Source organism: Schistocerca cancellata, chromosome 1, assembly GCF_023864275.1.
Source record: "Schistocerca cancellata isolate TAMUIC-IGC-003103 chromosome 1, iqSchCanc2.1, whole genome shotgun sequence".
NCBI classification, from domain to species: Eukaryota; Metazoa; Arthropoda; class Insecta; order Orthoptera; family Acrididae; genus Schistocerca; species Schistocerca cancellata.
Window position 1 is genome coordinate 421,543,813 of NC_064626.1, and position 14,264 is coordinate 421,558,076.

At 39.9% G+C, this 14,264-nt stretch overlaps 1 protein-coding gene across 2 annotated transcripts in view; it reads right to left on the minus strand.

The window, feature by feature from the left end:
• The window catches only part of LOC126176036 (ubiquitin conjugation factor E4 A), a 114,834-nt gene that overhangs the window by 81,548 nt on the left and 19,022 nt on the right, over positions 1-14,264 (minus strand). For both annotated transcript variants that reach the window (XM_049923170.1, XM_049923178.1), the window contains exon 2: positions 9,079-9,273. In XM_049923170.1, the coding sequence (XP_049779127.1) occupies positions 9,079-9,273 (195 nt within the window). The remainder of the gene's footprint in view (positions 1-9,078; positions 9,274-14,264) is intronic.

Sequence of the window (14,264 nt, forward strand, 5' to 3'; positions counted from 1 at the left end):
ACAGATTTACAATGTCATCGGCGAACCTCAAAGTTTTTATTTCTTCTCCATGGATTTTAATACCTACTCCGAATTTTTCTTTTGTTTCCTTTACTGCTTGCTCAATATACAGATTGAATAACATCATGGAGAGGCTACAACCCTGTCTCACTCCCTTCCCAACCACTGCTTCCCTTTCATGTCCCTCGACTCTCATAACTGCCATCTGGTTTCTGTACAAATTGTAAATAGCCTTTCGCTCCCTGTATTTTACCCCTGCCACCTTTAGAATTTGAAAGAGAGTATTCCAGTCAACACTGTCAAAAGCTTTCTCTAAGTCTACAAATGCTAGAAACGTAGGTTTGCCTTTCCTTAATCTTTCTTCTAAGATAAGTCGTAAGGTCAGTATTTCCTCATGTGTTCCAACATTTCTACGGAATCCAAACTGATCTTCCCCGGGGTCGGCTTCTACTAGTTTTTCCATTCGTCTGTAAAGAATTCGTGTTAGTATTTTGCAGCTGTGGCTTATTAAACTGATTGTTCGATAATTTTCACATCTGCCAACACCTGCTTTCTTTGGGATTGGAATTATTATATTCTTCTTGAAGTCTGAGGGTATTTCGCCTGTCTCATACATCTTGCTCACCAGATGGTAGAGTTTTGTCAGGACTGGCTCTCCCAAGGCCGTCAGTAGTTCCAATGGAATGTTGTCTACTCCGGGGGCCTTGTTTCGACTCAGGTCTTTCAGTGCTCTGTCAAACTCTCCACGCAGTATCGTATCTCCCATTTCATCTTCATCTACATCCTCTTCCATTTCCATAATATTGTCCTCAAGTACATCGCCCTTGTATAGACCCTCTATATATTCCTTCCACCTTTCTACTTTCCCTTCTTTGCTTAGAACTGGGTTTCCATCTGAGCTCTTGATGTTCATACAAGTGGTTCTCTTATCTCCAAAGGTCTCTTTAATTTTCCTGTAGGCAGTATCTATCATACCCTAGTGAGATAAGCCTCTACATCCTTACATTTGTCCTCTAGCCATCCCTGCTTAGCCATTTTGCACTTCCTATCGATCTCATTTTTGAGACGTTTGTATTCCTTTTTGCCTGCTTCATTTACTGCATTTTTATATTTTCTCCTTTCATCAATTAAATTCAATATTTCTTCTGTTACCCAAGGATTTCTACTAGCCCTCGTCTTTTTACCTACGTGATCCTCTGCTGCCTTCACTACTTCATCCCTCAAAGCTACCCATTCTTCTTCTACTGTATTTCTTTCCCCATTTCTGTCAATTGTTCCCTTATGCTCTCCCTGAAACTCTGCACAACCTCTGGTTCTTTCAGTTTATCCAGGTCCCATCTCCTTAACTTCCCACCTTTTTGCAGTTTCTTCAGTTTTAATCTACAGGTCATAACCAACAGATTGTGGTCAGAGTCCACATCTGCCCCTGGAAATGTCTTACAATTTAAAACCTGGTTCCTAAATCTCTGTCTTACCATTATATAATCTATCTGATACCTTTTAGTATCTCCAGGGTTCTTCCATGTATACAACCTTCTATCATGATTCTTAAACCAAGTGTTAGCTATGATTAAGCTGTGCACTGTGCAAAATTCTGCCAGGCGGCTTCCTCTTTCATTTCTTAGCCCCAATCCATATTCACCTACTATGTTTCCTTCTCTCCCTTTTCCTACATTCGAATTCCAGTCACCCATGACTATTAAATTTTCGTCTCCCTTCACTATCTGAATAATTTCTTTTATTTCATCATACATTTCTTCAATTTCTTCATCATCTGCAGAGCTAGTTGGCATATAAACTTGTACTACTGTAGTAGGTGTGAGCTTCGTATCTATCTTGGCCACAATAATGCGTTCACTATGCTGTTTGTAGTAGCTTACCCGCATTCCTATTTTCCTATTCATTATTAAGCCTACTCCTGCATTACCCCTATTTGACTTTGTGTTTATAACCCTGTAGTCACCTGACCAGAAGTCTTGTTCCTCCTACCACCGAACTTCACTAATTCCCACTATATATGTGATATATAAGACAAACAAAAAATACAGACTTTGTTCAGGTTGAGAATAAGTGTTCTCATTTGAAGACTCTGTTTCAAAGAGAAGATGTTTCTAGTGACGGCTTTTTGTGTTCTAAATGTTTGACAGAATAACAAGAATGATACCATCTGAACAACGTGAAGCCTCCCATGGTGCAGATGCTGCAGGTTTTGCATCAATAGAGGAAGGATTAAATACCCTGAATCAGTCAACTACAGAGGTAGGTGCTAGTCCTGTTAAGAAACCATGGTCAGTGAAGTCGAGTCATAAGCTCTACCCATCAAGAAAGCACAGAGAAATTACTGAAGCTATGGATGAATACACTACAGCAAAACTGACCACACTCTTCAAAGTAGAAATTCCATCTTCAGAAGAAAATGAACCAAAGCTCTCTTGCACTTTTTGCCAGGAATTTTTCACAAATACCAATTTAGCTGTCGAATATTGTGCATCCTACAGTGAAAGGTGCAAGTTTTAACTATTATTCCAGAGACATTTTCAAAGAAAACAGTTTTGAACCACGTTCCATCACTATCAAAGCAAATGGTAGGCAAATCAAGAAACATGAAGTCTGTAAAGGAGTCTTTGGAAGACCAAATCCCTATTATGGTCATCCTGAAGAAGCAGCTCAAATTCAAATAGTGCAGTCATTTCATCTGGAAGATAAATGGGGCTGTACTCACCAGAGCGCAAAAAAAGAGACACTATTTTGTAACAGTTGAAGGTCAAAAAGTTGTGAAAGTGAAGAGGTACATGACTCGCAGTATTAATGAAACTTTTGCAATTTATAAAAGCAGGTATACAACTTCACATATTTGAAGATCAAAACTGTATGCACTATGACCTAAGAGGATAGTTCTACACCCACCTAGAGACATATGTTTATGTGTGTACTGTGCAAATTTTGAACTTTGTGTGATAACTTTGAAGAACTTACTGGAGCACATTACATATGAAAGCTTGGTTGGGTGTGTGAAGTCATTAGTAGTCTGTAACGTAATGCGAGAGACTTGTTTGTTTCAAGAATGTGGTGACTGCCCTGGAAAGGGAGGACTGTCTTTACAGACACTTGGTCTGAAAGACATACCAGGTAACTCTGCAGGAATTACATATGCGACATGGGAGGATAATAAATTAATTAAGAAAACTGTTGCCTTTGACAGTTTCACTGATGAACTTCATAAATGGTCAGTGAAAGCAGTAACACACCAGCATCTGAAGAATCTGCAACAACAACACATTGCAGAAGTGAAAGGGTGTGTACAGGCTGAAGAACTATGTTTAGTGCTTCACTGTGATTTTGCTGAGAACTGGTTTGTAATTCTATCACAAGAAGTACAAGGGTATCATTGGAGTAATGACCAGGTTTCAATTTTTACGGAAGTGACATATTTTCAAAACAAGACTACAAGTATTGCAGTTATAAGTGATGACACAGGACATGATTTGACACATGCTTTGCTAGCAATGCACAAAATTCTTCAACTGTAAACAGGGGCAGAGAAGATCATCATTATTTCTGACGGTGCTCCTGGTCATTTTAAAAATTGTTACCAGCTGTTTGAAATGGGTAAGTCACCTTGTGCCAACTGACTGGGTATAAAGTGCTACTGATTACGGGTAGGAGCCTTGTGATGGTGTAGGCGGCCTGCTAAAGCATCATGCTACAAAACATAATCTTTCCAGACCAAATACAGCTGTGATTAAGAATGCTGAGGATTTTACGAGAGTCATGAAATCTCACACATCCACAGCCCTCATTCTTTTACCCAAAGAGAAAATTGAAGAATTCCATGAGCAGACGAAAGAAGAATGGTCCAGACAAACTACACCTGTGAAAGAAAGTCAGAAGACACATTTTTGGACTCAAAGTGATGGGTAAACTCATATTGCACGCACTTTAAAGAGCAAGAAAGAAGAGATTTCGTTCATTCAGCCAACATCTCAGAAACAGCAGGATAATATTCAGATTCATGACCTGAGAAGGGGGATGTTTGTGGCATGTGTGTATGATTGTGACCGGTGGATTGCAGATTATAGACACCAGTTATGAGTTAAACGAAACTGTAGCGAACTTTATGCCCTGCATGGACCAGCTGCTGGATATAGGTTTCCAGGTGAAGGACAGCAAGAATGCCATCAGTGCTCCCTTCCTGTTCACAATGTTTTGAAGATTGTAAGTGTTCCAGTTCCTATTGGTTCAACAGGAAGGCATCACTCTATATCAAATAAAGATACTGAAGCAGTGGACCACATTTTTAGTTCAGTGACTGGCTAATTTCAGTGCAAAACAGAGTGCATAGAAGTCGTATAAACTGAAACCTTTAAGTCTTTGGACCTTTCAAATACGTTTTGGTACCATTTAAAATGCTTGAAAAATGAGTCACTTACTCATCTTTAAAAACTAAAATTATGTTAAATAAGGCTAGGTTTTTTTTTACGATACTGTTACGTGATAATGTGGTTATAAAACAGGTTTTATGTATGGCAAAAATTTCAGTTGCTTATAAAACTTGTTCAACCTAAAAGTGGAAGCTCTCCTTTTCAGGGAATGTAGAACTATTTGGTACTGATCAATAGAAAAAAAATCAAAATTTTATGGATTGATATTTTAGAAAAAAAAAAAATCCATAAATTATAAAAAAAAGTTCAGAACGCTACAGTAAAAGAACTTCGACAGGTAAGACCAAATGGAGGATTTGTTTGTAATCATAAAGCAATTATCTTTCAAATAAAAAACCCAACAAAATATCTAGAACTGTTCCAGAGACACAGCATTTTAAAATTTTTCCTAAAATTTGCATCTTCAAAATGGTATGCACACTGTCATCTTTCGAGGGCTGTATCTCGGAGTAGAATTTTTTTGTAGAAAACGAAAAAATTTGTGTTCCTTACTTAGTTCTTCATTTAAACATATGCTAAATTCAATAAAATCCGTGACTATGAAGGTAAGATTTTTTCCTACACTGCCTGAATCATATCGATTATGCAGCAAATGCTCTCCAAGTATTCGAACATAACCATTTCCAGTCACTTCTTCAGTTGGACCAGCGAACCCAGTCCATTCCATGTAAACACAGCCCACACTATTATGGAGCCACCACTAGCTTGCATAGTGTCTTGCTGAAAACTTGGGTCCATGGCTTCGTGAGATCCGTGCCACACTCAAATCCTATCACCAGCTCTTACCAACTGAAACTGGGACTCATCTAACGAGGTCACAGTTTTTCAGTCATCTAGGGTCCAACCAATATGGTCACAAGCCCAGGAGAGGCGGCACTGCAAGTGATGTCATCCTGCTAGTGAAGCCGCTCACGCCAATCGTCTGCTGCCATAGCCCATTAGCATCAAATTTCCCCACACTGCCCTAACGGATATGTTCATCTTATTTACCACATTGATTTATGCAGTTATTTCATGCAGTGTTGTTTGGATGTTAGCACTGAAAATTCTAAACAAACATTGCTGCTTGCGGTCACTAAGTTAAGGCCATCGTCACCACATTGAACATGGTGAGAGGTAATGCCTGAAATTTGGTATTCTTGGCACACTCTCGATGCTGTGGATCTCGGAATACTGAATTCCTTAACAAGTTCTGAAATGGAATGTCCCATATGTTTCACTCCAACTACTATTCCGTGTTCAATATCTAATTCCCGTTGTGTGCCCATAATCACATTGCAAATCTTTGCACACGAATCATCTGAGTACAAATGACAGCCCTGCCAACGCATTGCCTTTTATACCCTGTATACACGATACTACAGCCATCTGTATATGTGCATATCGCTATTCCATGACTTTTGTCACCTAAATTTATCAACAGTGAATTACAAATAACAAGCAAAAGATTGATATGTTCAGCAAACTAGACAGAGATACAGTAATGTCATTTGTCAATGAGGAAGTTCAAACCTTTAGCTCAGAATAAGAGCACACCGAGGAACTATGTATGGCACAGATTTACACTGAGGTGACAGAAGTAATCAGATAGCGACACGCACACATACAGGTGGCGGTAGTATCGCATACACAAGGCATAAAAGGACAATGCATTGGCAGGGCTGCATTTGAAAAATGGGTACCTGCTTTTTGTAACATGTGTTCTGCACCAGCATACAAGATTAACTTGCTTGTCTTCATTACAGTTTAATCCAACCTGCCATTTCTCTTTCACCTACTACAATTCCATTCGCTGTTGCAGTAGTATAATCTCCCCTTGCTGAAAGCATCTTGACTGATTTGTATTTAGCAGTAACTCTACATCTACATCTACATCTACATTTATACTCTGCAAGCCACCCAACGGTGTGTGGCGGAGGGCACTTTACGTGCCACTGTCATTACCTCCCTTTCCTGTTCCAGTCGCGTATGGTTCGCAGGAAGAATGACTGTCTGAAAGCCTCCGTGCGCGCTCTAATCTCTCTAATTTTACATTCGTGATCTGCTCGGGAGGTATAAGTAGGGGGAAGCAATATATTCGATACCTCATCCAGAAACGCACCCTCTCGAAACCTGGCGGGCAAGCTACACCGCGATGCAGAGCACCTCTCTTGCAGAGTCTGCCACTTGAGTTTGTTAAACATCTCCGTAACGCTATCACAGTTACCAAATAACCCTGTGACGAAACGCGCCGCTCTTCTTCGGATCTTCTCTATCTCCTCCGTCAACCCGATCTGGTACGGATCCCACACTGATGAGCAATACTCAAGTATAGGTTGAACGAGTGTTTTGTAAGCCACCTCCTTTGTTGATGGACTACATTTTCTAAGGACTCTCCCAATGAATCTCAACCTGGTACCCGCCTTACCAACAATTAATTTTATATGATCATTCCACTTCAAATCGTTCCGCACGCATACTCCCAGATATTTTACAGAAGTAACTGCTACCAGTGTTTGTTCCGCTATCATATAATCATACAATAAAGGATCCTTCTTTCTATGTATTCGCAATACATTACATTTGTCTATGTTAAGGGTCAGTTGCCACTCCCTGCACCAAGTGCCTATCCGCTGCAGATCTTCCTGCATTTCGCTACAATTTTCTAATGCTGCAACTTCTCTGTATACTACAGCATCATCCGTGAAAAGCCGCATGGAACTTCTGACACTATCGACTAGGTCATTTATATATATTGTGAAAAGCAATGGTCCCATAACACTCCCCTGTGGCACGCCAGAGGTTACTTTAACGTCTGTAGACGTCTCTCCATTGATAACAACATGCTGTGTTCTGTTTGCTAAAAACTCTTCAATCCAGTCACACAGCTGGTCTGATATTCCGTAGGCTCTTACTTTGTTTATCAGGCGACAATGCGGAACTGTATCGAACGCCTTCCGGAAGTCAAGAAAAATAGAATGTACCTGGGAGCCTGTATCTAATATTTTCTGGGTCTCATGAACAAATAAAGCGAGCTGGGTCTCACACGATCGCTGTTTCCGGAATCCATGTTGATTCCTACATAGTAGATTCTGGGTTTCAAAAAACGACATGACACTCGAGCAAAAAACATGTTCTAAAATCCTACAACAGATTGACGTCAGAGATATAGGTCTATAGTTTTGCACATCTGCTCGACGACCCTTCTTGAAAACTGGGACTACCTGTGCTCTTTTCCAATCATTTGGAACCTTCCGTTCCTCTAGAGACTTGCGGTACACGGCTGTTAGAAGGGGGGCAAGTTCTTTCGTGTACTTTGTGTAGAATCGAATTGGTATCCCGTCAGGTCCAGTGGACTTTCCTCTGTTGAGTGATTCCAGTTGCTTTTCTATTCCTTGGACACTTATTTCGATGTCAGCCATTTTTTCGTTTGTGCGAGGATCTAGAGAAGGAACTGCAGTGCGGTCTTCCTCTGTGAAACAGCTTTGGAAAAAGGTGTTTAGTATTTCAGCTTTACGCGTGTCATCCTCTGTTTCAATGCCTTCATCATCCTGGAGTGTCTGGATATGCTGTTTCGAGCCACTTACTGATTTAACGTAAGACCAGAACTTCATGGGATTTTCTGCCAAGTCGGTACATAGAATTTTACTTTCGAATTCACTGAACGCTTCTCGCATAGCCCTCCTTACGCTAATTTTGACATCGTTTAGCTTCTGTTTGTCTGAGAGGTTTTGGCTGCATTTAAACTTGGAGTGAAGCTCTCTTTGCTTTCGCAGTAGTTTTGTTGTACCACGGTGGGTTTTTCCCGTCCCTCACAGCTTTACTCGGCACGTACCTGTCTAAAACGCATTTTACGATTGCCTTGAACTTTTTCCATAAACACTCAACATTGTCAGTGTCGGAACAGAAATTTTCGTTTTGATCTGTTAGGTAGTCTGAAATCTGCCTTCTATTACTCTTGCTAAACAGATAAACCTTCCTCCCTTTTTTTATATTCCTATTAACTTCCATATTCAGGGATGCTGCAACGGCCTTATGATCACTGATTCCCTGTTCTGCACATACAGAGTCGAAAAGTTTGGGTCTGTTTGTTATCAGTAGGTCCAAGATGTTATCTCCACGAGTTGGTTCTCTGTTTAATTGCTCGAGGTAATTTTCGTATAATGCACTCAGTATAATGTCACTCGATGCTCTGTCCCTACCACCCGTCCTAAACATCTGAGTGTCCCAGTCTATATCTCCTTATGGATTTACCTTTCTTTCTCCTACCTCTTTTAGCTGCTATTACCTTTGTAAATCACAGGTATTTCCAAAGAATTATCTGTTATCTCAGAAAGTTAGTAAGTATACGCACAACTTCATTATTAATTATTCTAGCATCTGAATATAATATCTGTCAATTTGCCTTCACTTCTGATCGTACTGACTGCTTCAAATTTGTATTCCCTTTCTCTTCTTAGCTCCTAAAAGATTCCATCATTACTGTACCTTCGTGTGAAATTTGTCTTTTAATTCACTTGGGTGCCTTTATTTGGGATTTTTCTGTTCTATTTTTAAAGGTGTTAGTATAGTCCATATCATGAAGAACACAAATTACTTATAAACTAATCAACCATCTACACAGAAAGATTTCAAATATTTATATACATATACAAACCTTAGTGTTGATGGCACCTGTTCCGGCAATGGAAAGGTGATCTCTCGCAACTTGGCTGGCACGAATGATATTCGTTCGGTCTCATTAGTTGCATCAGTGGCCACCTGCACCAGCCATACAGCTGTCGCCACATGAAACTGCACCATAAGTGACAGTGAATGAGGTTCCAACAATGCTGCCCGTATGCTGAAACACCTATCGTACAGAACATACCAGTAAGATCTTTTTTTCATGTTGTGAGATATTTGAAAGTTATGGCAATTCAAAAAAGACACACAAACATTAAGTGGTGGTGCCATAATCACTTAATGTTTTAGCATTCTTTATAAACTGCCAAATGTTAGTATCAAGTAGGGTATTGTTGTTGACAGAACATCAACAACCATAAATTCAGTTTCTGTCAATCACAATTACACAAAACTCTAACTACTTCTACATCTACAGAGTGGGGAGAGGAACAGGGGAGAGGTGAACAAGAGAAGAAGCGAACTCAATGTGTGACATTCATTTTCATGCTGTACTGAAACACATTATGAAATGAATTCATCATTTTCCTATCTTCACTATACTAGAAGTCACTCAGCCCCCACAGATATCGCTTCTCTTCCTTCAGTGTGTAAATGGTCCTTTTTTAACACAACACTGCATCACTGCATGTAAGTGGGTATGTTATTTAAACAGTGCATCTGCTGATATGTAAGTTACTCGTACTAAGGAACCATGCAATTACATGAGGTGCACATATTCTCACAACATACATATTCTCCTGTAAAATTTGTTGGAAATAATCACAGTACAATAAGAGTGATAATTTGCAACATACAGCCTAGAACAAAACTAAACATTACTACATTCCATATATTTTATTTAATAAATCATGAATTATTCTATGAAAAATTTTCCACCCCCCCCCCCCCCCCCCCACCGATGTAATGACAGCTAGCACAGTTACATACAAATACAATTGAAAATTCTCTTTCTTGACGAATCTGTTTCACAAAGGATTTTTAATTCAGAAATTTATAGATAAAAGAACAGCATAAATAATTTCATGTACTAAAATTTTATCGTGTCCACACACATACACAATAATCATAAATGGATAAGATGTGTTAGTGCACAGAAATGAATTGCGTTAATAGCTTGCACTTGTATCACATTGTTATGGCTGTAATATTGGTGTGCCCACATGACATCCGTGCAAGGTGACGCAGTGGTTAGCACACTGGACTCGCATTCAGGAGGACGGCGGTTCAAAACCGCATACGGTCATCCTGATTTAGGTTTTTCATGATTTCTCTAAATTGCTTTAGGTAACTGTGAGATGGTTCCTTTGAAAGGGCATGGCTGCCTTCCTTTCCTGTCCTTTCCTAATCTGATGGGATTGATGACTTCGCTGTTTGGTCCCCTCCTCCGAATAAACCAACCAACCCACATGATTCCCGGTTTTTAAAACACGTCTTTGTGCTTCATAAAGTGTCAGTGCTCCATGAGTTATCAGAATTGAACTGCCTAGCCTAAGATTACAGTAACATTTCCTCCACAATTTTTACATATTCGTATCTATAGACTAGACTATTGAACTTAGTATTTCTGTATTATTTTGTGATAGCCGCCAAGCAAAGATGATTCTCACTTTGTATCTTAACTATTAGAAGTAAATGCCAAATAAGACGGCTTGAAACACAATGAGACTTCTCACCTACCAAGTTTGGAAGCCAAGAAGTTATCACAAGTTTTTAAAATGCACAGTTAATTAGTATCTAAAGCACCCAAAGGCTACTACAGTTTCTCAAAAAATCAAATATACTGCATTCACATTTGGCATGGTGTAATAACTATTCAACACATGCTAAAGACTTATAAATCTCTGTGCACGAAAAGCCAACTTAAAAATACTTCTCGCTCCTAGCAAGTGGTTAGATCCATAAGCACACTTTAATGGCCCTCAAGTCCTTACTCAGACATAACAGTGAAGTTATTTTCAATGGCACTTATATCTCTGCAGTGTAGTAGTTCTGAATTCGTTTACTGATACAAAACAAGCTCTTCGACTTCCATGCTAATGAGGCACAAATGCACAAGTTATCCACAGGAAAAACTGAGCAAGTGCATCCTTACCACTAACAACAGCAAAAGAAAGAAAGAGAGTCATACTAATGCTTATTTGGAATTGTGTACTCAGGATCCATTCTCATTTAACTCTGTCAACAAAGGCAACTTGTATCAGCTAGCTCAACATACTGAAGTCTGTACCAGGTACTCAAGAATAGACCACGTAAATATCCATGGCATTTTGTTCCAATAATATTCAGCAATATTTCTGAATTTGCTTTGAAATTTAAGGCTAAATTTACACTGCAACTCAAGCAGTGTCTTTCAGAGATAGGCATTGCTTTTGATGCAGATTTGTGGCCAGAGTACATATACAAGGATGGGGAAATGAAGACACCTTGTGAGGGCACAAAAATGGTAATATGTGTTAAAAAAGAAATATTTATAGAAATGGAGCAGTCATCACTACTGATGACTTGTAAAACACTACATTTGTTACTGAGCAAGCAATAAATCTGAAACTTGCACTATCAAATTCTAAGCATCTCCCTTGTGTTGCACATATTCTATTAACTGTTTTGTATCACAGGTTAGATTGGGAGGGGGTGGGGGATAATGCTCCAGGAGCACTAAATTTACTGCAGGCATGCGAAAACTTAAAAACACAAATTTAAAAAGAACTAGCCTGCATATATGCCTTGAAACCACAGATAAAATGATGGTGCAGACACACAAGAGACAGTTGTTGACAAGCCCGAGTTAGTTGCAAATGTGACAGAAAAACATTGCACAGTCACTACTTCAGTGTGTAGAAATGCATCATTTAATAGTTGAGTTTGTAAGATTTCTTGCCAAATTTCAACTCATTATTGAACAGGTACAGGCAGTAGAAGAACCTGACTATCCAGTTTCTACTCACACATTGTGATGAAATATTAATGTGTTGTGTAGCTTTGTGGAAAAGTGCCAGACCACGGATCCAAAGATCTCATGATCAACTGCTGGTCAATCCTTGGATTTTTGTCTGTCACTTATTGCTTCATTCTGGAAATGTTTGTTGATATGAAAAATGCTAAGGTGCATCATAGTTGGGAGTCTGCATTAAACTGCAGGTCCTCCTACAAATAGCTGTTCAAAGGTCAGAGGAAGGCAATGGTATACCATACCCAACAGGACCGTGCCTAGTTAAGCACTGTGGTGTTCAAACCAATCTTTGGATTGAGGACAGTTTTACCTTTTTATTGATGTGTTATTCAGAACAATCATTGGAATTTCAGGTGAGTACATTTTTCTGTCAGGCATGTTAAGATTTGTGTAAGACATAAAACACTGAAACAGGCTCTACGACATGCATTTTCAGAAAATACATTTCACAATGAAATGAATAAAAGGATTCCTAACAACAGATTGACATGTTATAGTGATATGCCTAAGGCTTAATACAAATCATTTGAAACAACTAAGTGCTACTGAAAAAGACTGGTCCAGCAGCTTGTGTGTGTTCTCCTGAACTTACATATAAAGGATAAGCACATAAGTATGTTCCATTTCAAGAGGACATCAATGAAAAGAAAATTCCCCCACAATCGTCATTGCTAAAGAAACTTTACCTCTAATTTGTAATCTACATTACACACAGCCACAAAGCATTTGATGTATTAATTCTTACAGCTATCATCTGAGTGTGATTCTTTACAGTAAATTTTATCGCCTAGTTCTTATTTGATATTCATCACGTGAAACTATGTTGGGAAAACTGTACTGGTCACACTGATACACGAGAAAGGAAATACAAGTAATATATAAAAACAAAGATGATGTAACTTACCAAATGAAAATGTTGGTATGTTGATAGAGACGCAAACAAACACAAACACACACACACAAAATTCAAGCTTTCGCAACCCACAATTGCTTCATCAGGAAAGAGGGAAGGACAGGGAAAGACAAAAGGATGTGGGTTTTAAGGGAGAGGGTAAAGAGTCATTCCAATCCTGGGAGCGGAAAGACTTACCTTAGGGGGAGAAAAGGACAGGTGTATACACACACACACACACACACACACACACACACACACACACATCCGCTCATATACAGACACAAGCAGACATATGTGAAGGCAAAGAGTTTTGGCAGAGATGTCAGTCGAGGCGGAAGTACAGAGGCAAAGATGTTGTTGCATGACAGGTGAGGTATGAGCGGCGGCAACTTGAAATTAGCGGAGGTTGAGGCCTGGTGGGTAACGGGAAGAGAGGATATATTGAAGGGCAAGTTCCCATCTCCGGAGTTCTGATAGGTTGGTGTTAGTGGGAAGTATCCAGATAACCCGGACGGTGTAACACTGTGCCAAGGTGTGCTGGCCATGCACCAAGGCATGTTTAGCCACAGGGTGATCCTCATTACCAACAAACACTGTCTGCCTGTGTCCATTTGTGCAAATGGACAGTTTGTTGCTGGTCATTCCCACATAGAAAGCTTCACAGTGTAGGCAGGTCAGTTGGTAAATCACGTGGGTGCTTTCACACGTGGCTCTGCCTTTGATCGTGCGCACCTTCCGGGTTACAGGACTGGAGTAGGTGGTGGTGGGAGGGTGCATGGGACAGATTTTACACCGGGGGCGGTTACAAGGGTAGGAGCCAGAGGGGAGGGAAGGTGGTTTGGGGATTTTATAGGGATGAACCAAGAGGTTACGAAGGTCACGTGGACGGCGGAAAGACACTCTTGGTGGAGTGGGGAGGATTTCATGAAGGATGGATCTCATTTCAGGGCAGGATTTGAGGAAGTCGTATCCCTGCTGGAGAGCCACATTCAGAGTCTGATCCTTACCCTTTCCCTTAAAAACCACATCCTTTCGTCTTTCCCTCTCCTTCCCTCTTTCCTGATGAAGCAACCGTGGGTTGCAAAAACTTGAATTGTGTGTGTGTGTGTGTGTGTGTGTGTGTGTGTGTGTGTGTGTTTATTCATGATAATGAAAGAAAACTGATTTCAAAACACAGTCTTTCCTATGCCTTCTGTGTACTCAATTGCTGCAAAGTTGTTGAACCAGTCCCTAATGTCCTCTTTCAGTTTGTTGTCATTGCCATAGGGCTTCCCACCCAAAATATAGTCCAATTTGGAAAAAGGAGGATGTT